The sequence below is a fragment of the Emys orbicularis genome, chromosome 20 (assembly GCF_028017835.1).
Source record: "Emys orbicularis isolate rEmyOrb1 chromosome 20, rEmyOrb1.hap1, whole genome shotgun sequence".
In the NCBI taxonomy this organism is placed as follows: Eukaryota; Metazoa; Chordata; order Testudines; family Emydidae; genus Emys; species Emys orbicularis.
Genome location: NC_088702.1, coordinates 12,457,723 through 12,483,923, shown reverse-complemented (window position 1 = coordinate 12,483,923; position 26,201 = coordinate 12,457,723). Strand labels below are relative to the sequence as shown.

The following is a 26,201-nucleotide window of genomic DNA, read 5'->3' as shown; positions in this document are numbered from 1 at the left end:
GGTTACAGACAAAGCAAACTTATGGCATGCTTTCTAGAGTCTTAGCTTACCTCACAAGGCATTCCCCTCTCTGCTGCAGGGTAGCTTATCCCAAGGCCTGGCCCCAGCTGGATAGCTGAGATCCCTCTTCCGTAAGATCAAGCCACTCGCAGCCTGTCTCCACAGGCTGAAGGGATGCCAGGGTGTCTCTCTGCATCCCCAGATAGACTAGACCTTCAATCTTCACAATGGTATTTCCCTGCTCCCCCGCCATCCCTCATGCTCTCACCCAGCGAGAGTGTCCACCCACTCCTCAGCCCCCATGGCCTCGGCATACTCTTAACCCTGGCACGGCCTCCACACTCCAACCTCCCACTGCCCCTGCAGAGCAGCTGGGGCAGGAGTAACGTACATCCATTACATGCAGATGGTGGCTGGGGTGGGGGGGTATGGCTGGCTGGGGTACTTGTTGGGGTGGGGAGCTGGGGAAATATGTGTTTAGGAGCCAGAAGGCAGGATCCTTGGGGAAGGGCTGGGCAGTGACTGGGGAAGGTCAGGAAAGGGCTGTGGTGGGGGTGGGTTTCTCAGATGCTGGGAGGGAGACATCCCTGAGGCTTTGTCTTCACTACCCGCCGATCCGGCGGGTAGCAATCGGTCTATTGGGGATCGACTTACCGCGTCTAGTGAAGACGCGGTAAAATCGATCCCTGATCGCTCTGCCGTCGACTCCGGAAATCCACCTCGGCAAGAGGCGGCAGCGGAGTCGGCGGCAGCGCGGCAGCGGTCGACTTTCCCGCATCCTCACCGCCAGGTAAGCCGACCTAAAATACGCAACTTCAGCTACGGTATTCACGTAGCTGAAGTTGCGTATCTTAGGTCGGACCCCCGCTGCAGTGTAGACCTAGCCTGAGGGCCTGGTATTGGGGAGCCTGGGCAAGGCTCTGCCCAGTCCAGGTTGAGGTCCTGACCCAGAGATGCCTCCCTTAAAACCTGGGTATGGGATCACAAATGGCTCCCCCACCACACAACTGGGGGAGGGAGAGGAGTTGCACTTGCCCCTGGAGAAAGGGCACAGCAGGCCCCAGGGAGTGAGTCACCTCTGCCCCTGTGAGGTCTGGGGGGGGAGCACTGTGGGCACAGAGGGCCCAGAGTCAGGGCCCTGGCTACCCACAGCAGGGCACTAAAAGGTCAGCCCCACCTCCCCTACTCTCCAGCCTTGCACATGCCCAGGCCCAAGAGTTGCGGGAGCAGCATATGAGTTGGGATGGGCCTTGCCCGCTGCCTGGCCCTTGCAGAGGTCAGCCTCCACTCCTGGGCCCTGACTCCTCTCCAGGGGTGATGGCACGGCACGGGGAGGGGCTCCATGTAGGTGGTGAGTTCAAGGCCAGGGCAGAGTCTGACTCCAGCTGCATCTCCAGGGCGTGACATGCTGCAGGAGCCAGGTTCGCACAGTTGCCTATGGCAATGTTCTCCAAAGTGGGGTGTGTAAGATGATCCATTGGGGGGGTGCGGCAGGAGGAGCGCTGCCGGAGAAAAAAAAAAGGGGGCAGCCTGAGGAGGGAGCGAGCGAGCGGGGAAGCTGCCCCCCCACCGGGCAGGCAGGCCACCCGGAACGCAGGGGCTTTAGGGGCTGCAGGGCCCTGGGCTAAGGGCGCCCCAGAAAGAAGCGGCGCTTTCCCCTTCAAAGCTGGCTGGAGAGAAGCGGCGCTTTGAAGGGGAAAGCGCCGCTTCTTTTCGGCCACTGGCTGTGCGGCTGTCCATGCTTCTCCACGGGCCGGAGGACTCAGGGCCGCATTCCGAAAGGGGCTTTAGAGCTGCAGGCCAGCCCTGGAGCCCCCTTAGCCCAGGGCCCAGCAGCCCCTAACCCCCCTGCCGGGGGCGGGGGGGAGGCTGCTCCCAGAATCGTGGCTCCCAGAATCACAGCCATGGGGGCGGTGCTGCGCTACGCTGCGCTGCGCTGCGCTGCGCAGAGCCACCTGCACACCCCCTTCACCAAACAGGAACTGCCCCAGATCAGTGTTCTGCACCTCCTGCCTGCCCAAGCCCTGAGCCTCCTCCCACACCCCCATCCTGAGCCCCCTCCCGCACCCTAACTCCCTCCCAGACCCCGCACCCCATCCTGAGCGCCCTCCCGCACCCTAACTCCCTCCCAGACCCCGCACCCCCCCCGAACGCCCTCCCGCACCCTAACCCTAATCCAGACCTTCGAATAGCTGTATCACAAAGTGTTAAACCAAGATTTTCAGAAATAATGAAGCATATTCAATCACATTACTCTCACTAAAAATATTATTATTAATAATAATATTTTTTTTGTGAGAGCAAAAAGGTTTTTTGTACCGTTAAATAAAATAAAATAAAAAATTATTTTAAAAATATTGTTTTTCATCTTTATCTCATCCTTTTTTAATTTCTATTTTTTGTGTATGTTTTATAATGTACATAATATATTAGTACAGTATATGAATATAATTTATACATAAATAAATATACATATATTGGGGGTGCGTGCTCAAAAAATTTTTACTGATGGGGTGCGCAATCAAAAAAGTTTGGAGACCACTGGCCTATGGTCTCTATGACACCCAGTGATGAGGAAGGCACTAAATGCTCTGGCTACCTGAGCAGCGCCAGGCAGAGTGGTACAGGCTGGCATTAGAAGCCAGCCCTGCACAGATGCAGGCCAGCATGGAACCCATGGCTTGGATGTGCCTGAAGGGGTGGGGAGGCAGCCCAGTGGGTGCTCTCAGCCTGAGCGAGCCTGGGGGGTGCAGCTCAGTGAGTGCTCTCAGTGTGCCCGGGGGGCGGGGGGAAGCGCAGTGGATGCTGTCAGCCTGAGTGAGCCTGGGGGGCGTGCAGCCCAGTGAGTGCTCTCAATGTGCCAGGAGGGGGGAGGGGACGGGACTGCAGCCCAGTGGGCGCTCTCAGCCTGGGCATGCATGGGGATGTGTAGCTCAGTTGAGGCTCTCAGCCTGAGCGTGTGCGGAGCGGGGTGCAGTCTGGGTGCTGTCAATCAATCCATAACTCCCAGCATCTCTGTGATTCCCCTTGCAGGGCAGAGAGAACATTTGATGCTGGGCAAGGCTGTCAGCTCCACTTGGGGGTTGGGCTGAGTGTGGATCCTGTTCTTTGGGGTTTAGTGGGAACCATCTCATTTCTCTCTGTCCAATCCCTGCCAGCTAGAGCCCAAGTGTGAGCTCAGGCACATGGGGTGCCCATGGGGGAGGGGGGTTGAGGTTCCAAGCAGGCAGTCAGGGTCTGCATCAGGGCAGGAGCCTGGGGATAGGTTCAAAATGAGGAGTGGGAAGGACCAGGAGGAAGAGGGGGAGGAATCCTTTCAGGGGGTTTCTAAGGCATGAGAGAAAAGTGAAAGGGCAGGAAAAGGAAGTGCTGCTGGGAGTCTGGCATGGGCTGGAAGTGAGTGTGTATAGCAAGGGGGCGCGGCAGGTCAGGATTAAGGGGCAAGAGCAGAGCTGTGGGGGGGAGGAGCACGGGGTGGGATAACAAGGGGAGATGCATTCTGAGAGTGAGGGGCACTGGCAGAGCTGTGGGGAGGGCTTAGGGCTGGGATAGCAGGGGGCTGTGGGTCAGAATTGAGGGTATCAGCAGAGCTGGGGGTTGGGGGGAGCCCAGGGCTGGGATAATAGGGGGCTGTGTGTTGGGCCTGAGGGGTATCGGCAGAGCTGGGGGCGGAAGGAGCCCAGGGCTGGGATAATAGGGAGCTGTATGTTGGGCCTGAGGGGTATCGGCAGAGCTGGGGGCGGAGGGAGCCCAGGGCTGGGATAGTAGGGAGCTGTGTGTTGGGCCTGAGAGGTATTGGCAGATTGGGGGGGGGCAGGGCTGGCATAGTAGGGGGCTGTGTGTTGGGCGTAAGGGGTATTGGCAGATTGGGGGGGCAGGGCTGGCATAGTAGGGGGCTGTGTGTTGGGCGTGAGGGCTATCGGCTGAGCTGGGGGGGCAGCGTGCTATCTGCCCACAGTGCCTGCCATGATCCACCACTTGCTTTCCTGAGCAGTATTTTTTGCAACCAATGCCCAAGTCTCCAGCGTGAGGCTTCCTGGGCCCAGCTGTTTATTGTCTTAATTAGGAGAACTATTGAAAGCTGTCAGGAGTGGACGGCAAGGGAGACATCGCCCCAGACACACTCAACACGGAGCACTTGCTGCCTACTCAGCCAGATGCCCATGAGAGCTCTGGTTAACTGCAGTCAACAGGGGCTCTCACAGCACCAGATCACAGCGCTGTGTGTGGATGGTGACTTGGGACCTGGGGCTGAGCCTGGGGGCCTGGCACCCTGGAGGGTCCCGATGGGCTGGGATTTATTGGACTGAAAAAGTTCTGAGTTTTCCAGCCCTCTGGCCCTGCTCCCCTCCCCCAGCCAGGACTGCAGGGTGTGAATGATGCAGCAGGCCAGGCTCCCACAGCAACAGGAGGGGCTGGGGGCTATCACTGCCAATGATACAGCTCAAGGAGGTCTCCCCTGCCTAGCACCAGTGGGAGGCTTGGAGAGGTCTGGGGGGGCGGGGACTATCCTTTGGCAGGTCTCTGGGGGAGCCCTGGGGATGTGCCCCCAGGGCTCTGGCCCAGAAGCCGACATTGTGATTGCCCCCCAGTCTGAGGCGCGTCGACCCAGCCCGCCATTCTTGTTCTCTCATACTAGATCCGTGGCTGATAAATTCCCTCATCTGTAGTTGGATCCTGGCCAAGGCCCAGCTCTGCCTCCCTGGCTGGGCCCTGGCTTGATCAGTGTTCCAGACAGGGCTGAGAGTCTGCCTCTGCCTCCGGCTTCCGATGCACAAGCTGCCCCTCTGCCTCCATGGTGCGTGCTCCCCTTGTGCATGAGGCCCAGCCAGGGGGGTGCCTGGGAGGGCTGGAGGTAGCACCCTCCCAGTCCCAGTTGTTTTGATGCTCTCGTCAAACCTCGGGCTGTCCTCTGCCAGGCTTAATGCCCATCCTGGGAGACTTGGGAGCAACCCAGGTCCTGTCCCAGGGGTTGCAGACCACAGTATTCTAGGAGGACTTGTGTGGGATCCTTTGTTTGACATGTGGTCACTGCTTGGCTGTGGGTTGAGCAGCTCCCTCTCTGCCTTGCTCCAGCTGGGTGAGGGAGCTGGTCATGACCCCTGGATAGATGTAGGTGGCCTAACACTTTCTTGGGACCTCTTGTTTGATTAGCTTCTAACCTCCATTGTTTGCAGTGGGCCTTTGAAATTCCTTGATTTCCAGGTCAGAAAGGACCATTGTGATCATCTAGTCTGACCCCTGCATAACACAGGCCAGAGACCTGCCCCCAAATAATTCCTGGAGCAAATCTGTTAGAGAAACATCCCTTCTTGATTTAAAACTTACCCAGGAGAGAGAATCCACCACAATCCTTCGTATGTTGTTCCAACTGAGCTGTTAATTACTCTCATTCTAGAAAATTTACACCTTATTTCGAGTCTCAATTTGTCTAGTTTCAACATCCAGCCATTGGATTGTGTTTTACCTTTCTCTGCTAGACTGAAGAGCCCATTATCAAATGTTTGTTCCTCATGTAGGTACTTACAGACTGTGATCAAGTCACCCCTTCACCTTCTCTTTGTTAAGCTAAATAGACTGAGCTCCTGGAGTCTGTCACTATAAGGTATCTCTTCTTATCCTTAAATTGTTCTTGTGGCTCTTTTCTGAACCGTCTCCAATTTATCAACATCCTAATTGAATTGTGGGCACCAGAACTGGACACAGGATTCCAGCAGCAGTCACACAAGCGCCAAATACAGAGGTAAAATAACCTCTCTACTCCTACTCGAGAGTCTACCTGTTTATGCATCCCAGGATCTCATTAATTTCATTTGGCCACAGCATCACAGTGGGAGCTCATGTTCAGCTGATTATCCACTGTGACCCCCAAATCTTTTTTAGAGTCACTGCTTCCTAGGATAGAGCCCCCCACCATGTAAGTATGGCCTTCATTCGTTGTTCCTAGATGTATACTTTTACATCTAGGAACAACAAAAAAAGTGCATATTGTTTGCTTGTGCACAGCTTAACAAGTGATCCGGATTGCTGGGTCAGTGACCTGTCCTTTTCATTATTTACCACTCCCCAATTTTTTTGTCATCTGCAAGCTTTATCAGTGATGATTTTATGTTTGCTATCAATGACCTGGAAGAAATGTTAAAATAGCACAGGGCCAAGAACTGATCCCTGCGGGACCTCGCGAGAAGCTCACCCACGCAATGATGGGTCACTGTTTAAAATTACATTTGGAGACGTATCATTTAGCCAGCTTTTAATCCATTTCATGTGAGCAGTGTTAACTTTCTATTGTTCTCATTTTTTTAATCAAAGTGTTGTGTGGTACCAAGGCAAACACCTTAAAGAAGTTTAAGTCTATTACATCAACACTATTACCTTTATCAACCAAACTTGTAATCTCATCAAAAATAGTTATCAAGTTATCTGTTTTCCAGAAACCCATTATGGAGCCATTGTTCCATAAAATTGGACATATCATAGTCCTCAGACTAGGGAAGTGCCTTTTCTTTCTGAGATGCAATTCTATTCCGGTTTTACTGTTTAAAAATACCATTTACCTTCTGTTTCTTTTAAAGTGGTAGCTGTGTTAGTCTGTATGCCCAAATACATTTGTTAGTCTCTAAGGTGCCACAAGGACCCCTCGTTGTTTCTTCTGTTTCTTGCATCCCTCAAGGACATGCTGGCAATTGCCAAACTAAGCATGGAACATGAGCATTCTAAGGAGCATTCAAAGCAGCAGCTGCAACACACACTATGCTGGGAATGCCTGTTTGCTGTTGGAGTGACTACAGAATGGGGGAGAACCAGGCTGGGCCTGCTCCAACCTCTCTCTAGACCTGCACATGGCCTAGGGAGAGGGGTGGGCTTCAGAGTCTGAGCTACAACTTCAAAGTGCTGTCTTTAGAGCACTAGCATGCACCCCACTACTCCAAGTCTGTTGACCCTCCACAAGTCTCTTGAGGCTCACTCCCAAATGCTGTGTAGGCATACCCCACACGGCAGCAGTTGGTTTAAGCCCCGCCGCTGATACACGATGGTGGGGTTGTTGCAGGAAGGTTGTTGTGGGAGGGGTATAGCATGATGGGGGAGGTTGTTGCAGGACTTGGGGGGCTGTTGCAGTTGCACATGATAGAGTTTTTCTCCCTTCTTTCCTTTTAAATAAACTTAGGAAATTCCATTTTGCAATAAAGGCCATTAACTGGTATAAAGTAGGTCACCAATCCAAGCACTCAGATGTTAGAAAACTACCCGATTTAGGGTTGCGTGTGCCCATTATTGCTGCCCATTGTATGTAGGATCATGACCCAGCCAGATTACGCACTCTTTCCCACAGGCCCCTGCCTCCTCAGTGCACAGGATCAGCACAGCGGCAGCTGTGGATCTGGCATTTCTTAACTCCTGAGTGTCTGACTTGCAGCTGAAGTGACATTCTTGTAACATAGATTTGTTGTGTGTAATTATAACATTACATTGCAGTAGCCCCTAGAGGCCTCAGGCAGGCTGGGGCCCCTTTGAGCTGAGCACTGCATAAACATAGCGCACATGACAGTCTCACCTCATGGAGCTTACCATCGAAACTGCAAGCATACTAGGTGCTGGGACAGGAGGTGCAGGCGGGGAGGCTGTGTTAACACAGACTCGCTGCGTGTTCAGTTATTAGCCTATCTGCCACACTGATCCCAGCTCAGCACCTGCCTGGGTGGGCTGGGGCTCCAGCTTCAGTGTCCATTTGCAGAGACGGAAGGGTTCCAGCTCTGCATTCCTCAGGGTTCTCTTGAGGCCTGGGGAACTTGGCATGAGCTGGCACCTGGCCTGCCAGTGTCACAGATACAACACACAATTACAAATACCAATAACCCGCCTGAGAACTAAACTAACTAACAATGTTCAGTGAGTCTGAGAGGTGCCCTGTGCTGCTGCCTAGACCTGGGGGCTCCCCTGGAACATCCACACTACTGCTGTCAGGAGACGGTAGGGTGACCAGACAGCAAGTGTGAAAAATCAGGACAGGGGGTGGGGGGTAATAGGAAATATAAAATTGGGACATCTGGTCACCCTAGGAGACAGCAAGGCCCCTTGCTCTCGCTGTGTCACATACTGGGTCTCCATTGTCTGACCCTGCTGTGATTGTTCCTGTCTAAGACCCTCTTAGGCAAATGGCCGACTGTGCACCCTTTGTCTCCCTCCCTCCTGGGATTTGGAGAAGGTGTTACCTGCTCCTCTGCAGTACATGTCCATCTGGGGTGACAGCCTCATAAAATCGCAGCATGCCCTTTTGTGACCCCACTGCTGTTTGCAGCCATTGTTCCTCATCATAGAGACACAGCCTCATTTCCATGAAGTGGGGGGCAGCTCCTGGGACGCCAAATCATACTGAGGTTTTGTTTGGCCTTCTCTGTCTCTATATATGTCTGCAAGTCCCCAGCGACTCTGACCTCAGTTTCTAACAGTGCAGGCATTCTGGTTTCAATTTGCTGTGGAACAGAATGTCAGCAGGTGATAACTCCAGGCTTCATTGGTGCCATTCTGTAATTTAACAGTGCTAAATGTGGATCAAAGTCTGACTCCGTCGCTTCTTTCAGTAGGTGCTTTATTATTTTGACACCATTTTCCACTAGCTCGTTGGATTGGGGATCATGGGGACTAGCTGTTACATGTCCAAACCCAAAAGCAAACTGCTTAAACTTATGCCCACTAAACTGCAGCCCATTGACATAGGTTACTGTGTAAGATATGCCATGACGAGTAAAACCAGATGCGATGTGCACAGCCACCTGATTAGTGGTAGCATCTTCTAGTACGGCTGTCTCATAATGTTTCCTGTCAACAAATCTCTGCCTATGTTGTTCCAGGGGAGCCCACCAGCATGGGCTCTTTCTCCTGACTTGTCCTTTATTTTCGATATATACAACAAGCCTTAACAATGTTCTTGATGTCGCTGTTCATTTGAGGCCAGTTTAAAATGTCTCTGGCCTTTCTCTTAGATTTTTCAATCTCTAAATTAGTGGTTCTGAACCAGGGGTACATGTACCCTTGGGGGTACTCAAAGGTCTCCCCGGGGGTACTCAACTGATCTAGATAGTGGATCTCAACATGGGGATTGCTGCCCCCGGGGGCGGGTGTCAAGGGATGGGTTTGGGGGGGGGGTTGGAAGTGCAGGGCCGGCATTAGGGGGTAGCAAGCAGAACAATTGCTCAGGGTTTTCCGCCACAGGGGGCTCCGCAAAATTAAGTTACATGCTTCAGCCGCGCTGCCTGGGTTTGGGCTTCAGCCAAGGCTCTCAAGTGAAAAACAGGCTCATGTATCACACTGAAATATAAGTACAATATTCATATTCCAATCAATGTATTTTATAATTCTATGGTAAAAATGAGAAAGTCAGTAATTGTTCAGTAACAGCGGGCTGTGACCCTTTTGTGTTTTTATATCTGATTTTGTAAGCAAGTAATTGTTAAGTGAGGTGAAACTTGGGGCATGCAAGACAAATCAGACTCCTGAAAGAGTCACAGTAGTCTGGACAGGTTGAGAACCACTGCTCTAAATGACCTTCATCAGGGCCGGCTCCAGGGTTTTTGCCGCTCCAAGCGGCGGGGGGAAAAAAAAAAAAAAAAGCCGCGATCGCGATCAGCGGCACTTCGGCGGCAGCTCCACCACGCCGCTTTCTTCTTCGGCGGCAGGTCCTTCACTCCGAGAGGGACCGAGGGACCCGCCGCCGAAGAGCCGGACGTGCCGCCCCTTCCCCTTGGCCGCCCCAAGCACCTGCTTGCTGTGCTGGTGCCTGGAGCTGGCCCTGACTTTCATGTATCCTTTGTAGTATATTTTTTCTGTAACACCTTAGGAATCACTATCATGCTGCCTTTAAGCAAAATCCCTTCTAGTATTGAGAGCTCCCCTGGAATTGCTAATAGGGGCTGGAATATGCTGTCCCAGCCACCTGGTGCTAATAGCCTTGATTACTTTCTGTAACGTGTAATCCTGAGCAGTTGCTCTGGCAATCACAGTCCACATTTCGTCCAGGTTTTGTTTATCAGAATGACATACAAAATCTACCTCTGAACTTTGCTCCACTGCTCTTTTGTCAACTGCTCTAGAGAGTATGTCTGCAGCCACCCAATCTCTCCCAGGTTTTATCCAATTTGCAAATGATACATTTGTAACTTACAAATTCACCTCTGTATTCTTGGAGTGACCAGGCCCCTTCTGGAAATGGCAATTAGTGGTTTATGGTCAGTTTCAGCTAACACTGGCCTCTCCTAAATAAAGTCATGAAAACTTTTATACCCATGGACTAAGGGCAAAGCTGCCTCCTCTGTTTGAGTGGATTTGACACTCAGGTTTGGTTAGCGCCCGTGACACATAGGCCACTCCAGTTTTGCCCATGCTGTTGTGAGGATATGTTATTAGAATGGAAGACCAACGAATTACAAAGTGTGCGTACCAAGGAATGCCGCTGTGTGGCCCATGATCATGGGGCATCAAAAGCTTTGGTGACGTGACAAGACGGCCAGCGATGGACATAAACTGACTATACAACCACACCACCTTAAGTACATCACCCGAGATCACTCTGGGTGGTGCTTGATTTGCAAGGAGACCATGTCATAAGAACATAAGAATGGCCATACTGGTTCAGGCCAATGGTCCATCTAGTCCAGTATCATCCTGTCATCTGACAGTGGCTGGTGCCAGATGCTTTAGAGGGAATGAACAGAACAGGGTAATTATTAAGTGATCCATCCCCTGTCATCCAGTCCCAGTTTCTGGCAATCCGAGGTTTAGGGATACCTGGGACAAGAGGTAACATCCCTGACCATCTTGGCTAATAGCCATAGATAGACCGGTTATGCTTTTGGCCTTCACAGCAACCCCTGGTAACAAGTTCCAAAGGTTGACTGCATGTTGTGTGAAGAAGTACTTCCTTTTGTTTGTTTTCTGATGCCTATTAATTTCATTGGGTGACCTCCGGTTCGTGTGTTATGTGAAGGGGTAAATAACACTTCCTTATGCACTTCTTCCACACCATTCATGATTTTATAGACCTCTATCATATCCCCCCTTAGTCATCACTTTTCTAAGATGAACAGTCCCAGTCTTTTAAATCTCTCCTCATATGGAAGCTGTTCCATCCCCCTAATCATTTTTGTTGCCCTTCTCTGTACTTTTTCCATTTCTACTATCTTTTTTGAGATGGGGTGACCAGAACTGCATGCAGTATTCCAGGTGTAGGCGTACCATGGATTTATATAGTGGCATTATAATTTTTACTGCCTTATCATCTATCCCTTTCCTAATGGTTCCTAACATTCTATTAGTTTTTTTGGCTGCTGCTGTAAATTGAGTGGATGTTTTCAGAGAATTATCCACAATGACTCTAAGATCTCTTTCTTGAGTGGCAACAGCTAATTTAGATCCCATATTTTGTATGTATAGCTGGGATTATTTTTGCCAATGGGCATTACTATACAGTTATCAACACTGAATTTCATCTACCATTTTGTTGCCCAGTCACCCAGTTTTGTGATATCCCTTTGTAACTTCTCACAGTCAGCTTTAGACTTAACTAGCTTCAGTAATTTTGTACCATCTGCAGATTTTGCCACCTCACTGTTTACCCCCTTTTCCAGATAATTTGTGAATAGCACAAACTGCAGTACTGATCCTTGTGAGATCCTACTATTTACCTCTTTCCCCTGTGAAAACTGACCATTTACTCCTACACTTTTCTTTACTGTCTTTTAATCAGTTACTGATCCATGAAAGGACCTTCCCTCTTATCCCTTGATGGCTTACTTTGTTGTGGGACCTTCTCAGATGCTTTCTGGAAGTCCAAGTACACAATATCAGTGTTTCTCAATGACCGGTCCGTGGCCCAGTGCCGGTCCCTGAGATCTCCCTGACACAGTTTAGGAAGGCAGCAAGTCAGTCCTTGGTATCAAAAAAGTTGAAAAACACTGCAATATATCAACTGGATCACCCTTAGCCACATGCTTGTTGGTCCTCTCAAAGAATTCTAATAGATTGGTGAGGCATGATTTCCCATTACAAAAGCCATGTTGACTCTTCCCCAACACATCATATTCATCTATGTGTCAGATAATTCTGTTCTTTATTATAGTTTCAACCAATTTGTGTGGTACTGAAGTTAGGCTTAGTGGCCAATAATTGCCAGGATCACACCTGGAGCCTTTCTAAAAAATTGGTGCCACATTAGCTATCCTCCAGTCATCTGGTACAGAAGCAGATTTCAATTATAGGTTACATACCACAGTTAGTAATTCTGCAGTGTCATATTTGAGTTCCTTCAGAACTCTTGGGTGATATCATTTGGGCCTAGTGACTGATTACTGTTTAATGGGTCAATTTGTTCCAAAACCTCCTCTATTGACACCTCAATCTGGGACAGTTCCTCAGATTTGGCACCTAAAAAGAATGCCTTGGGGTGGTGATCTCCTCCACATCCTCTGAACTGAAGACTGATGCCAAGGATTCATTTAGCTTCTGTGCAATGGCCTGGTCTTCCTTGAGTGCTCCTTTAGCATCTCGATCATCCAGTGTCCCCACTGGCTGTTTAGCAGGCTTCCTGCTTCTGATGGACTGAAAACATTTTTTGCTGTTAGTTTTTGTGTCTTTTCCTAGTTGTACTTCAATTTCTTTCTTGGCCTGTAATTATACTTTTCCACTTGCCTTGCCAGAGTTTACTCTCCTTTCTATTTTCCTCTCTAGGATATGACTTCCAGTTTTTAAATGATGCCTTTTTGCCTCTAACTGCCTCTTTTACTCCTCTGTTTAGCCTTGGTGGCATTTTTTGTGTCCCCTTTACTTTATTTTTAAATCATATTTGGTTTGAACCTCTACTATGGTGTTTTTAAAAAGTTTCCATGCAGCTCCCAGGCATTTCACTCTTGGGACTGTTCCTTTTAATTTTTGTTTAACTAGCTTCTTCATGATTGTGTATTTCCCCTTTTTGAAGTTAAATGCTACTGTGATGCATTTTTTGGTATCCCCCCTGTGATGGGGTTCGACTCACCACTGCTGGCACTTCCCGCTGGATGCTCTGGGAATTAGCTCAGTCCAGTCATGGAGCACCTTCTGCGTGTGGTGTCTTGCCCTTCATCTGCTCCGCTGCGTTGGGGACCCGGGTTGCTCCTTGCTCGGCAGCGTCCTCTTCAGGACACTGCCCGCTGGCAGTGCCCGCTGCTCCGGTCTCAGCCCCTTCCGGGGGTCTGGTGTTATCAGCAGTCCTCCGTCTGCACCTGTTCTAGTGGCCGGCTGCAGCCTCAAAGTCTAGCCCCTTTGTCACAGGGGCCAGCCACAGCCTGTATCCGGCCACGCTCCTCCTCAGCCAGGTGTAGTACAAGGGGGAAGGGGGGAGACCCAGGCCCACCCGCTACTCTGGGTCCCAACCCAGGGACCCTCTAGCAGCAGCCTCCCTGCCCTCCTTCTCTCCCCTTGTCAGACTATTGTCCCTGGGCCGCTTCCCCTTCGGCCCTGTGCACCTGCTTGGCCCTTTGTAACAAGGCCTGCAGCCTGGGGTTTTCCTTGGCCAGAGCTCCCCAGCTCCTCCTGCCCTTCCCCAGCACTGCCCTGTCCAAGGTCTGTCCCCCTTGTACTACACCTGGCTGAGGGGACCTTCCTCATGATGTGAATTGTGGGTGGTTGGGCTCTTTCCCCTCTATCCTGTACTCTGTTGAGAGCTTCCTTATTCCCTGGAAGATGTCCTCAAACTCTTCCTCTTCACCAGCTGTAAAACAGGGACCCAAAGACCCTGGGGCTGCACAACACATCCCTAGCCTGGGCTTTCCACATGGCCCTTCTTGTCCCCTGGCCACACACATCACCCCCAGCCCACCCTGCCCAATCAGCCCCATCCCCTCGCCAGGGTCATCCCAGAGTGGCCGGCCGGGTCAAACCATTTTGAGACACTCCCTAGCTTGCACGTGCACATCCACATGCACTGATACACACACGCACTGACACACACTTGCTCCAACACCGGCTGTTGCCCCTTTTTGACCTGAGCGGCTAGTCAAAGTTTGGGGTCGTGGGGATGGTGGGAGTAGAAATTGGTGATAGCTATTTCTGTAATGCCGTTTTGTTTATTTCAAAGAATGTAAAAAATCCTGTACTCTGAACACAAAGAATTGAAATGCAGGGAGGAGCTTCAAGCCTCTTTAGCCAACAGACCCCAAAGTTCTCCCTCTAGCTTCTTCCAGGGTCACACTGGGTATGTCTGCACCACAGTTAGACACCCTTGGCTGGCCCCTGCCAGCTGACTGGGGCTTGTGAGGCTCAGGCTAAGGGCCTGTTTAACTGTGGCCTGGAGGATCTGGCTTGGGCTGCAGCCTGAGCTCTGGGCCCCTCCCACCTTGCAGGGTCTTAGAGCCCAGGCTCCAGCCAGAGCCTGGAAGTCTACACTGCAATTAAACAGCCCCTTAGCCCAAGCGCTGTGAGCCCAAGTCAGCTGGCACAGGCCAGCCGCAGGTTTTAATTGCAGTGGAGAGATACCCACTGTGTTCACTGGCTACTGCTTGGCTTCCTTGCTTTTTGCCTCAGCCCCTCTCTGTCTATTCTCAGTTTCTGTGTGTTCTGCCTTCACACAACACACGCACACACAAACACACATACACTCTCACTACTCAGCAAAACCCCTGGCCTCTGCCCACTCAGTCCAAACTCCTGTCTGTCCCCTTTTATTTTAGGGCTGGGGATTCTGACTAACTCATCCTGACAGTTAGTTAATTGAAGGGTTCATTCACACCCGTCTCAAAGGGGTTTAACTCAATCCATAACAAGTTTTCACCCAGCCCATAACAGACACTCTGATACAAACACACAAACACACGCACACACACACTCGGATTCACACACAAACTGCAAAACACTGATACGTGCATAAACACTTACTTACAGATGTGCAGACATACACACGTTACATGTACACACACATGCGCGCACACACACACACCCCTTACACTCACACATGTTAAATGCTTCCACATAGACCAGGGGTGGGGCAAACTACAGCCCGCGGGCTGAGTCCGGCTGATCAGACCTTTTAATCCAGCCCCCGAGCTCCAGCCGGGGAGTGGGGTCGGGGGCTTGCCCCACTCCATGTGTGCTGTGGCTCCGCATGGCTCCTGGAAGCAGCGGCATGGCCCCCTCCAGCTCCTACTCGTAGGGGCAGCCAGGGGGCTTTGCACGCTGCCCCGTCCCAAGCGCCGGTTCTGCAGCTCCCATTGGCCAGAGTACTCACCCTCCAGCACCCCAACCCCCTGCCCCAGCCTAGAGCTCCTTCCCACACTCCCCAACCCCTTGCCCCAACCCAGAGCTCCCTCCCACACCCTGAACCCCTTGTTTCTGGCCCCACTGTGGAACCCACAACCCCAGCCCAGAGCCCATACCCCCTCCCACACCCCAACCTTGCCCAGAGCCCCCTCCCATACTCTGAACCCCTCTGTTCCACCTCCAGCCCTCAGCCCCCTTGTGCATCCCAAAGCCCTCATCCCTGGCCCAACCCCAGATCCTGCACCTCCAGCCAGAATCCTCATCCCCTCCCGCATCCCAACTCCCTGCCACAGACCGGAGCCCTCTCCCGCACACTGAACTCCTCATTTCTGGCCCCACCCCAGAGCCCGCACCCCTAGCCGGAGCCCTCACTTCCTCCCGCACCCCAACCCCCAATTTTGTGAGCATTCATGGCTCGCCATACAATTTCCATATGATGTGGCCCTCAGACCCAAAAGTTTGCCTACTCCTGACATAGACCCACCCCTCTAACAGCTCCACGTGACGGAGGGGACAGCTGGCACTCCCCGTGAGTCTTGCAGCCCGCACTCAGGGTAGCAGGGCGCTTTGTGCCCGACCCCCTGCCCAGCATAGATTACCTCTGAGGGACTGGTCTGGCCTCTCCTGCTGCACGTGCCGCGTGGGGACCCGCTGCGTGGTCAGCACTGTCACAAGCCTGGAGTCTGCTCCAGCCTGCTGCTGAGCTGGCCGCTGGCTCTGCTCCCTGCAGCAGCCTCCAGAATCTCTGGGCATGCTGGAGCCAGCTGGGCTCTGGGCAGGGGCGGGCAGGGGAGCCAGGCGACCCAGGCACCCTGAGAGGGCAGGGGAGCCATAGGCCTGGAGCAGGAAGATATTCCCTAGATATTCAGCCCAACACCTGCATCCTGTCCCCCATCTGGGACTGAAGGGGAGAGAGAACATGGGAGGGAGAGCCTCTGGGGTCCCCCATTCCCTTCCCTTTACTTTGGGCTGACCTGCCCTTCCCCACCCCACAGAAGGGGCCATCCACCCTGATGCTCCAGGGTAGCCAAAAACGTCCCCAGGACTCAGCCTCCCCAACCCCCATAAGCCAGCCCTCCCCCACTCTGTGAGGCACCCCTCCCCAACTTCCTCCATGCCATGCCATGCCCACCTCTTGAGTTGATTATTATTTATCATTATTCTGTTCATTGCATCCATCTGTCCCTCTTGGAGTGGGGGACAAGTCCTGCTGGTCCAGCCTCTGCCCGATGGGCGGGGGATTCGCACTGCGCCAGGCTGTTCCTGATGAGCAGGGGATTCGCACTGCGCCAGGCTGTTCCTGATGGGCAGGGGATTCGCACTGCGCCTGGCTGTCCCTGAAGGGTGGGGAATTCGCACTGCGCCCGGCTGTCCCAGTGGGTGGGGTATTTGCACTGTGCCGGCCTGTCCTTGATTGCCAGGGGATTCCCACTGCACCAGGCTGTCCCCGATGGGCGAGGTATTCACACCACCGGGTTGTCCCTGATGTGCATGGAATTTGCACTGTGCCAGGCTGTCCCTGGTGGGCAAGGTATTCGCACTGTGCTAGGCTGTCCCTGATGGGCAGGGGATTTGCGCTGCGCCAGGCTGTCCCTGATGGGCAGGGTATTCGCACTGTGCCAGGCTGTCCCTGATGGGCAGGGTATTTGCGCTGCGCCAGGCTGTCCCTGTTGGGCGAGTTATTCGCACTGCATCAGGCTGTCCCTGGTGGGCTAGTGGGTTACAGTCCCAACTGCCCTTGGCGGTTCTGACATACATGGTGGGTGCAGGGGGCTCAGGCGCAGATCCTGGTCAGGATGCATCATAGGCAGAAGGCCACACCAGTCCCTATGGAAAGAGCAGTGCCAGGTGCTGCCTGGAATCAGGATCTGCTCCATGTGGGTGATGTCAGTGAGCCCAGGGTGAATGACCGGCCTAGTGCTGACTCTGCCCCCAGCTCACATGGCCAGTGTGTTGTCCTGCTGTGGGCATGGGCCCTTGCAGAGACCCAGCAGCTGCTATCTAGGGGTGGGGTGGGGAGGGGTGAGTTGGGCACAACAGGAGAAAGGCCTCTTTGTACAGCCAGTGGGAGTGGAGCCGCCTACAGCCAGTGCTGTGTGCTGGGTCTACTGGCCAAGGGCTTTTGGCTCCGGACAGGCAAAGGAGCAGAGGCGGGATGAGAACTCGGGGCCATGACCCCAGGGAGTGGGGTGGCTGGAATGTGCCTCCCAAGGCCCAGGCACAGACATGCAGCAAGGTCAGCCAGCGGCAGGGGTCATGCTTCCGTCTGGCCAAAGACGGTCTTTCACCTTCATCCCAGCGCACACAGGGCAGGAGCCCGGGTTGCTGGGAGAGGGATGGTGCCCAGCGCAGGGCGGGCCCTGGAGCAGGGGGCTCAGCCCAAGCTGACGTCTCCCCGTTTGCCCCCAGAGAGCCAGCCCACAACATCCGATGAGACGGTGGTGGCAGGTGGCACCGTGGTGCTGAAGTGCAAGGTGGAGGATCCCGACGACTCCTCACTGCAGTGGTCCAACCCAGCCCAGCAGACGCTGTACTTTGGGGAGAAACGAGGTACTGTCAGCAGCCCTAGCTGGGCCTGGAAAGGCCCCGCTCGCCGCTCCTTGGGCCTCGGGCTAGACTGGCTGTGAGGGGAACAGGCTGCAGAGAGCATTCCTCAGCCTTTCCCCCTGCATGAGGGGTGGGGTGAGAGGGAATGGTGCCCCAAGGGAGGGGGGGGGCAGCGGAAAGGGAAAGCAGTACTTCAAGGAAGGAAAGGGGGCGGAGGGGAAGCAGTGGAGGGGGGCATGGATGAGGTGCAGTAGTACCCTGCGAGGATGAGGGGAAGCAGTGCCCCATGGGGATGAGACGAAGGGAAGCAGTGCCCTGGGGGGGAAGGGAAAGCAGTGCCCCACAGGGGGAGGGAAAGCAGTGTCCCATGTCGGGAGTGGAAACATTCCCCCATGGGGATGGGGGGGAGGGGAAGCAGTGCCCCATGGGGACGGGATGAATGGAAGCAGTGCCCCATGGGGGCAGGGGAAGCAGTACCCTTCAGGCAGGAGGATGTGCTGCTGGGTTGAAGTGTGACCTGGCGGCTCCTGCTGGCTCTCGGCCCCGGCAGTCGTACCCACCCCTGCTGGTCAGCTGGCCGGCCAGCATCGCTAACCCCTCTCGCTCTGGCCCCAGCGCTCCGGGATAACAGGATCCAGCTGGTGAAGTCCACACCCAACGAGCTGGCCATCAGCATCAGCAACGTGGTGCTGGCAGACGAGGGCGAGTACACCTGCTCTATCTTCACCATGCCTGTGCGGACGGCCAAGGCCCTCGTCACCGTGCTGGGTGAGGGCTTGTGACTCCCTTCCCCTGGGGAACCCGCTCAGCGCCCTGGGTGACAGAGCCTGCTCGCGCACGGGGCCCAGTGAGTGTGATCCTGGCCTGGCAGCAGCCCGCACGATCCCCTCCCCCACCCTGCCAGCTACTGAACTGGGCTCCCTGCTGTCGCTGAGGGGTGGGTTCCCGGCCCCCAGATGCCTGGCCACAGCCCTTGGGGATGCTCCTGGGCTCCCCTCCAAGCTACAGGGCCTGGATTCTTCTCACAGCCCCAATCTGAGCACATCTAGCCACTCCCACTCCGCAGCCAGTGGCAGAGCCCCCAGCCAGGGCTCCGTGTCTGGGCATGTCCATGTGTCTGCATGTGCCCATGTGTATGCGTGTCTGCGTGTGTCCGTGTGGCTGGGTATGTCTCTGCATATCCATGTGTCTGGGTATATCCGTGTGTCTGCATGTGCCCGTGTGTATGTGTGTCTGCGTGTATCCATGTGTCTGAATGTGTGTCTGCAGATGGGAGAATAACATGAGGGGCAAAGGAGTCCAGGAGAGCTGGCTGTATTTTAAAGAATCCTTATTGAGGTTGCAGGAACAAACCATCCCGCTGTGTAGAAACAATAGTAAATATGGCAGACAACCAGCTTAACTTAACAGTGTAATCCTTGCTGATCTTAAACGCAAAAAAGAAGCTTACAAGAAGGGGAAGATTAGACAAATGACCAGGGAGGAGTATAAAAATATTGCTCAGGCATGCAGGAGTGAAATCAGGAAGGCCAAATCACACTTGGAGTTGCAGCTAGAAAGAGATGTTAAGAGTAACAAGAAGGGTTTCTTCAGGTATGTTAGCAACAAGAAGAAAGTCAAGGAAAGTGTGGGCCCCTTACTGAATGAGGGAGACAACCTAGTGACAGGATGTGGAAAAAGCTAATGTACTCAATGCTTTTTTTGCCTCTGTCTTCACAAACAAGGTCAGCTCCCAGACTGCTGCACTGGGCAGCACAGTATGTGGAGGAAGTGACCAGCCCTCTTTGGAGAAAGAAGTGGTTTGGGACTATTTAGAAAAACTGGACAAGCACAAGTCCACAGGGCCGGATGCGCTGCATCCGAGGGTGCTAAAGGAGTTGGCGGATGTGATTGTAGAGCCATTGGCCATTATCTTTGAAGACTCATGGCGATCGGGAGAGGTCCCGGATGACTGGAAAAAGGCTAATGTAGTGCCCATCTTTCAAAAAAGGAAGGAGGAGGATCCGGGGAACTACAGGCCAGTCAGCCTCACCTCAGTCCCTGGAAAAATCATGGAGCCAGGTCCTCAAGGAATCTATTCCGAAGCACTTAGAGGAGAGGAAAGTGATCAGGAACAGTCAGCATGGATTCACTAAGGGCAAGTCATGCCTGACTAACCTAATTGCCTTCTATGAGGAGATAACTGGGTCTGTGGATGAGGGGAAAGCAGTGGATGTGTTATTCCTTGACTTTAGCAAAGCTTTTGATACGGTCTCCCACAGTATTCTTGCCAGCAAGTTAAAGAAGTATGGGCTGGATGAATGGACTATAAGGTGGATAGAAAGCTGGCTAGATCGTCGGGCTCAGTGGGTAGTGATCAATGGCTCCATGTCTAGTTGGCAGCCGGTTTCAAGTGGAGTGCCCCAAGGGTCGGTTCTGGGGCCGGTTTTGTTCAATATCTTCATTAATGATCTGGAGGATGGCGTGGACTGCACTCTCAGCAAGTTTGCAGATGACACTAAACTGGGAAGAGTGGTAGATACGCTGGAAGGTAGGAATAGGATACAGAGGGACCTAGACAAATTAGAGGATTGGGCCAAAAGAAACCTGATGAGGTTCAACAAGGACAAGTGCAGAGTCCTGCACTTAGGACGGAAGAATCCCATTCACTGTTACAGACTAGGGACCAAGTGGCTAGGCAGCAGTTCTGCAGAAAAGGACCTAGGGGTTACAGTGGACAAAAAGCTGGATACGAGTCAACAGTGTGCCCTTGTTGCCAAGAAGGCTAACGGCATTTTGGGCTGTATAAGTAGGGGCATTGCCAGCAGATCGAGGGATGTGATCGTTCCCCTCTATTCGACATTGGTGAGATCATCTGGAGTACTGTGTTTAGTTTTGGGCCCCACACTACAAGGAGGATGTGGAAAAATTGGAGAGAGTCCAGCGGAGGGCAACAAAAATGATTAGGGGGCTGGAGCACATGATTTATGAGGAGAGGCTGCAGGAACTGGGATTGTTTAATCTGCAGAAGAGAAGAATGAGGGGGGATTTGATAGCTGCTTTCAACTACCTGAAAGGGGGTTCCAAAGAGGATGGATCTAGACTGTTCTCAGTGGTACTAGATGACAGAACAAGGAGTAATGGTCTCAAGTTGCAATGGGGGAGGTTTAGGTTGGATATTAGGAAAAACTATTTCACTAGGAGGGTGGTGAAGCACTGGAATGGGTTACCTAGGGAGGTGGTGGAATCTCCTTCCTTAGGAGTCTTTAAGATCAGGCTTGACAAAGCCCTGGCTGGGATGATTTAGTTGGGGATTGGTCCTGCTTTGAGCAGGGGGTTGGACTAGATGACCTCCTGAGGTCCCTTCCAACCCTGATATTCTATGATTGTAGGATATCCATGTGTCTGGGCGTGTCTGTATGTGTCCGTGTGTCTGTCCCTGCCCGTTTGTGCACGTGTCTGTATGTGCCCCAGTGTTGTGTATACATGTGCCTGTGTATCCGTGTGTCTTCTTGTGTGTCTGTGCCTGCCCTTGTCCTGTGCGTGCTCAGGAGCCATCAGGAGGGCAGTTCAGAGGGAGGGACGAGACGTTCTCTGTTTCTTGCCCCCTCCCCCAGGAATCCCCCAGAACCCTCAAATCTTTGGCTACGAGCTGCCCATCCGAGAGACAGAGACGGCCCAGCTGACGTGTAGATCCTCTGGCAGCAAGCCAGCTGCCCAGCTCCGCTGGAAGAAAGGCAACAAGGAGCTGCAGGGTAGGTGCTGGCTGCTAGGCTGCAGGGCACCAGGGCATACTGAGAGCCCAGCTCTGGTGAAGCAGGGTAAGGCCTGAACCTGGCAGCTTGGCCCGCAACGGAAGGGGAGAACCTGGCCCTGCTCAGTAAAAAGCTGAGGCTGCCCCAGCCCAGAGCCTTAGGCTGGGGCACTGCTGTCCCCGGGGCATAATCAGCCACTCCAGGCGGGTGGCACCTTAGCGAAGATCTTTCCCTGGGGCTGAGCCTGCAGAGAGGGAGCCGCCCCCCAGGGCCTGAGGTGGGCAAAGGGGTAAGCATCACCCGTCTCAGAGACAGAAAACAAAGAGTAAAACTCACGGTCCCTTTGCAGCATGGCCATGGGCAGCAGTGGGTGGCAGAGGGTCCTGCAGCATTGGGGTGCATTGTGAGTCTGCTAAGGGGGAGCAGGGAGGTGGCACAGAGCCCGGTTTGGTAATAATGAGGGCTGGGAAAGAGTGAGGAACCCTAGAGGGACCTGCCCCTGTGGGCCAGCAGGGACTCGGTGCCCAAGGCAACGTGTTGTGCCCGGGGGGGAAATGATCTGAGCTGGGCCCTAAGTCAGGGGCCAGCACTCAGTACATTGGAGATGTGGAGGCAGCTCTCGGGTGACCTGGCCATTGCTCAGACCCCACATGGGGGAATGTTGGGGCCCACCAGGGAGAGCAGGGCCAGTACAGTGGGGCTGTTTGAATCTGAGGACAAGGGTGGGAGGCAACACAACGAGCTGCCCTGAGACACCAGGTCAGGCTCCAGCCATGCCTCCTCATACCACGACCAAGGGGATGCTCAGTGACACTGCAAAGGAAGACTGGTAACCGCTATGCCCAGTACACTGCCTGTGCCATCCTCTGCCCTAAGGGGCCCCGGGCCCCAGAGCCAGGATTCAGGACCAGTCAGACAGGCCAGGATAACTGGTGGAAGTGCCGTGCACCCTCCTGCAGGGCACCAGCTAACCACTAGCTGAGGTTCTCCCCTCACTAGCAGCACCTGTCCCTTGCTCTGAAGCAGCAGGTGAGGTACAGATGGGGCCTGTGGGTGAGATGACTCACTCCCATACACTGTGCAGGCCCCATGCTGATAGCACCTGTTCCTTTGCCCCCCAAAGGTGGGGCCCCCGAGGTGATGGAAGATTCCAACGGGAAAACCTTCACTGTCACCAGCCACGTTGAGTTCACCGTCACCAAAGAAGACAACGACGTGGAGGTGACCTGCACAGTGGATCATGAGTCCCTGCAGAACTCAGAGAGATCCACCAGCCAGAAACTGCAGGTCCACTGTACGTACAGGCCAGCCACAGCGAGGGAGGGGGAGGCATCCAGGGACTATGCTCCGAGTGTTGCGGGAGCATGACGAGGTGCAGATGAGACTGAAAAGAGGCATGAGCCAGTGACCCGCCCTCCGCAGACACCCCGTGCCTCACATGAACACCCCACCTATAGCTACATGTCACCCACACCCACTCACAGCCCACCCCAACCCCCCACAGCCCACAAACTCCACACACAACAGACACAGCCCACGGCCTACCACACCCCACACAGCCCACTGCCTGACACCCTCGACACACGGCCCACAGCTTACTACCTCCAACACAGCCCTCTGCCTACCATCCTCCACACAGCCCGCCACCTGCCACCACCCCCCACACAGCCCACCTCCTGCCACCCCCCCACAGAGCCCATTGCCTACACTCCCACAGCCTGACACCCCCCCACCACAGCCCTCTGCTGCCAGCCCCCACACAGCCCTCTGCTGCCAGCCCCCATACACAGTCCATGGCCTACCACAGCCCGCCACTAACCAATGCCACTCCCTCACCACCGAACAACACCCATGTTAAAAAGTGGGGAGGCCAGGTCTGGCTCTGGTGCCCCCCCCCCACTTGTACAATTATTCTGGTGCCCTTACCCTATGTGCACACACAACCCACCGCTACCAACCCCTACGCACACAGCCCACTGCTAACCACCCCTGTCCCCACACACAGCCCACCGCTAACCACCCCTATGCACAAACCTTCCACCACTAAGCAACCTCTACATGCACAAACAGCCCACCGCCAACCACCCCCGGCATGTGCACACAGTCCACTGCTAACCATCCCCATGCACAAAGAGCCCACCGCTAATCACTAATATGCACACACACTGCCCACCACTAGACACCCCTTCACACGCATGCATCCCACCGCTCACCACCCCGTCCATACACACAGCCCACCACTAACCACCCCCTACGCACACACAGAGCCCACCGCTAGGCATGCCTTACACTCACACAGTCCACAGCTAACCCTCCCATGCAAACACACAGCCCACAGCTAACCACTCAATGCACATATACATCCTACCACTAACCACCCTGATGCACACACACACACACATCCCACTGCTAATCATGCCTATGTGCACACATCCCACTGCTACTGTCCCTGATGCACACACAGCTCACTCCTAACTCCCCCGCCATGCACCACACAGCCCACAGCTAACCATCCCTGCACCCAGACAGTCCACCGCTAGCGAGCCCCCACGTACACACAGCCCACTGCTAGCAAGCCCCCACGTACACACAGCCCATGTCTAACCATCCCCTATGCACACAGACTACCGCTAAGCCCCACTACATAGACACAGGTCACCGCTAACCCCACCCACGCACACACAGCCCGCCGCTAACCACTACTATGTAGACAGCACACCACTAACAACCCTCCTACACACACACACACACAGTCCACCACTCACCGTCCCCTATGTGCACACATCCCACCTCTAACCACCCCTACACACACACACACACAGCCCAATGCTAACCACCCCTGTCCATACACAAGTCCACCGCTAACCAGACCCTGCGCTCAAACAGAGCCCACCGCAAACCATGCCCTACACTCACACAGCCTACAGCTAACCCATCCACACACACACAGCCCACCGCTAACCACCCCTATGCACAAACCTTCCACCACTAAGCAACCTCTACATGCACAAACAGCCCACCGCCAACCACCCCCGGCATGCACACACAGCCCACTGCTAACCATCCCCACGCACAAAGCACCCACTGCTAACCAATACTACGTTGTGACAAGTCCTCTGCCCGCCCCTCTTCCTGGGGCCCACTGGCTGCCCCAATAAAGCTCAGAGAGGCTTCTACTTATGCAGCACCCGTGGCTTTATTTACACAACGTTCTCCCACCACCAGTGTTATGCTATATACAGAGCTTGCAGGCCTGATAATCTCCTCTCTTAAACAGAGTCTGCCCTCAGCCTGGAGGCTGACCTTCCCCTGGCCATTCCCCCTTCTTCTGGCTGCCAGCCAGCCTTTATAGCCCTTGAATCATCAGGCCCGCAGGTGCAGCCAATTCTAAAGGCCAGGCACCAGGCTTCTCCCCAGCCCCAATCTATTTCCCCTGATTGGGGCTGGCTGAGCAGGGGCTAATTAGGTGCCTTTGCACCAGCACCCTGCTACATACGTACACACAACCCACCTCTAATCACTAATATGCACACACATAGCCCACCGCTAACCATCCCACATACACGCAGTCCACCACTAACCGTTCCCTGCACACAAACAAGGTCCACCATAACCCCCCATGCACAAACATCCCACCGCAAACCACCCTCCACATGCACACACAGCCCACCACTAACCACCCTTTAGATGCACACACAGCCCACTGCTAACCAACTTGATGCACAAACAGCCGACCGCCTACCACCGCCTGCATGTGCACACAGTCCACTGCTAACCACCCCCATGCACAAAGAGTCTACCGCTAATCACTAATACGCACACACACAGCCCACCACTAAACACCCCTTCACATGCACGTATCCCACCACTAAGCACCCCTGTCCACACACACAGCCCACCACTAACTACCCCTATGCACACACAAATCCCACCACTAAGCACCCTGATGCACACACATCCCATGGCTAGCCACCCCTATGCACAAACATCCCACTGCAAACCACCCTCCACATGCACACATAGCCCACTGCTTACCAACTTGCTGCACAAAGTGCCCACTGCTAATCACCCCTGTGTACACACAGCCCACCACTAACCCCCCCACATACACACAGCCCACTGCTAACCACCCCCTATACTCACACACAGCTCGCCGCTAACCCCCTCTGTGCACACAGATAGCCCTCCATTAACCACCAACATTCACACATAGCCCACCCCAACCACCCCTACACACACACAGCTCACCACTAACCACTCCCTATGCACACACAGTCCAGAGCTTAACCCCTCTACATAGACGCAGCCACAGCTTAACCCCCCTGCCCCACATGCACACAGCCCACAGCTAACTACCCCATGCACACACAGAGCCCACTGCTAACCACCCCCTATGTACACACACAGCCCACCGCAACCCCCTCACACATACACAGCTAACCACTAACCACTTCCTATGCACATGCACACACACAGCCCACCGCTATCCACCCCTACCCACACACACATCCGACTGCTCTCCACTCCTACGCACACACAGCCCACTGTTAATCACTAATCACAATTACAGCCCACCGCTACTCCCCATGCACAAACACACAGCCCACCGTTAACCACCAACATGCACACACATCC

At 53.9% G+C, this 26,201-nt stretch overlaps 1 protein-coding gene across 1 annotated transcript in view; it reads left to right on the top strand.

The window, feature by feature from the left end:
* The window catches only part of CADM3 (cell adhesion molecule 3), a 112,876-nt gene that overhangs the window by 62,350 nt on the left and 24,325 nt on the right, over positions 1–26,201 (top strand). The window contains exons 3-6 of the mRNA XM_065420443.1: positions 17,695–17,835; positions 18,448–18,600; positions 21,429–21,566; positions 22,690–22,860. Of these exons, the coding sequence (XP_065276515.1) occupies positions 17,695–17,835; positions 18,448–18,600; positions 21,429–21,566; positions 22,690–22,860 (603 nt within the window). The remainder of the gene's footprint in view (positions 1–17,694; positions 17,836–18,447; positions 18,601–21,428; positions 21,567–22,689; positions 22,861–26,201) is intronic.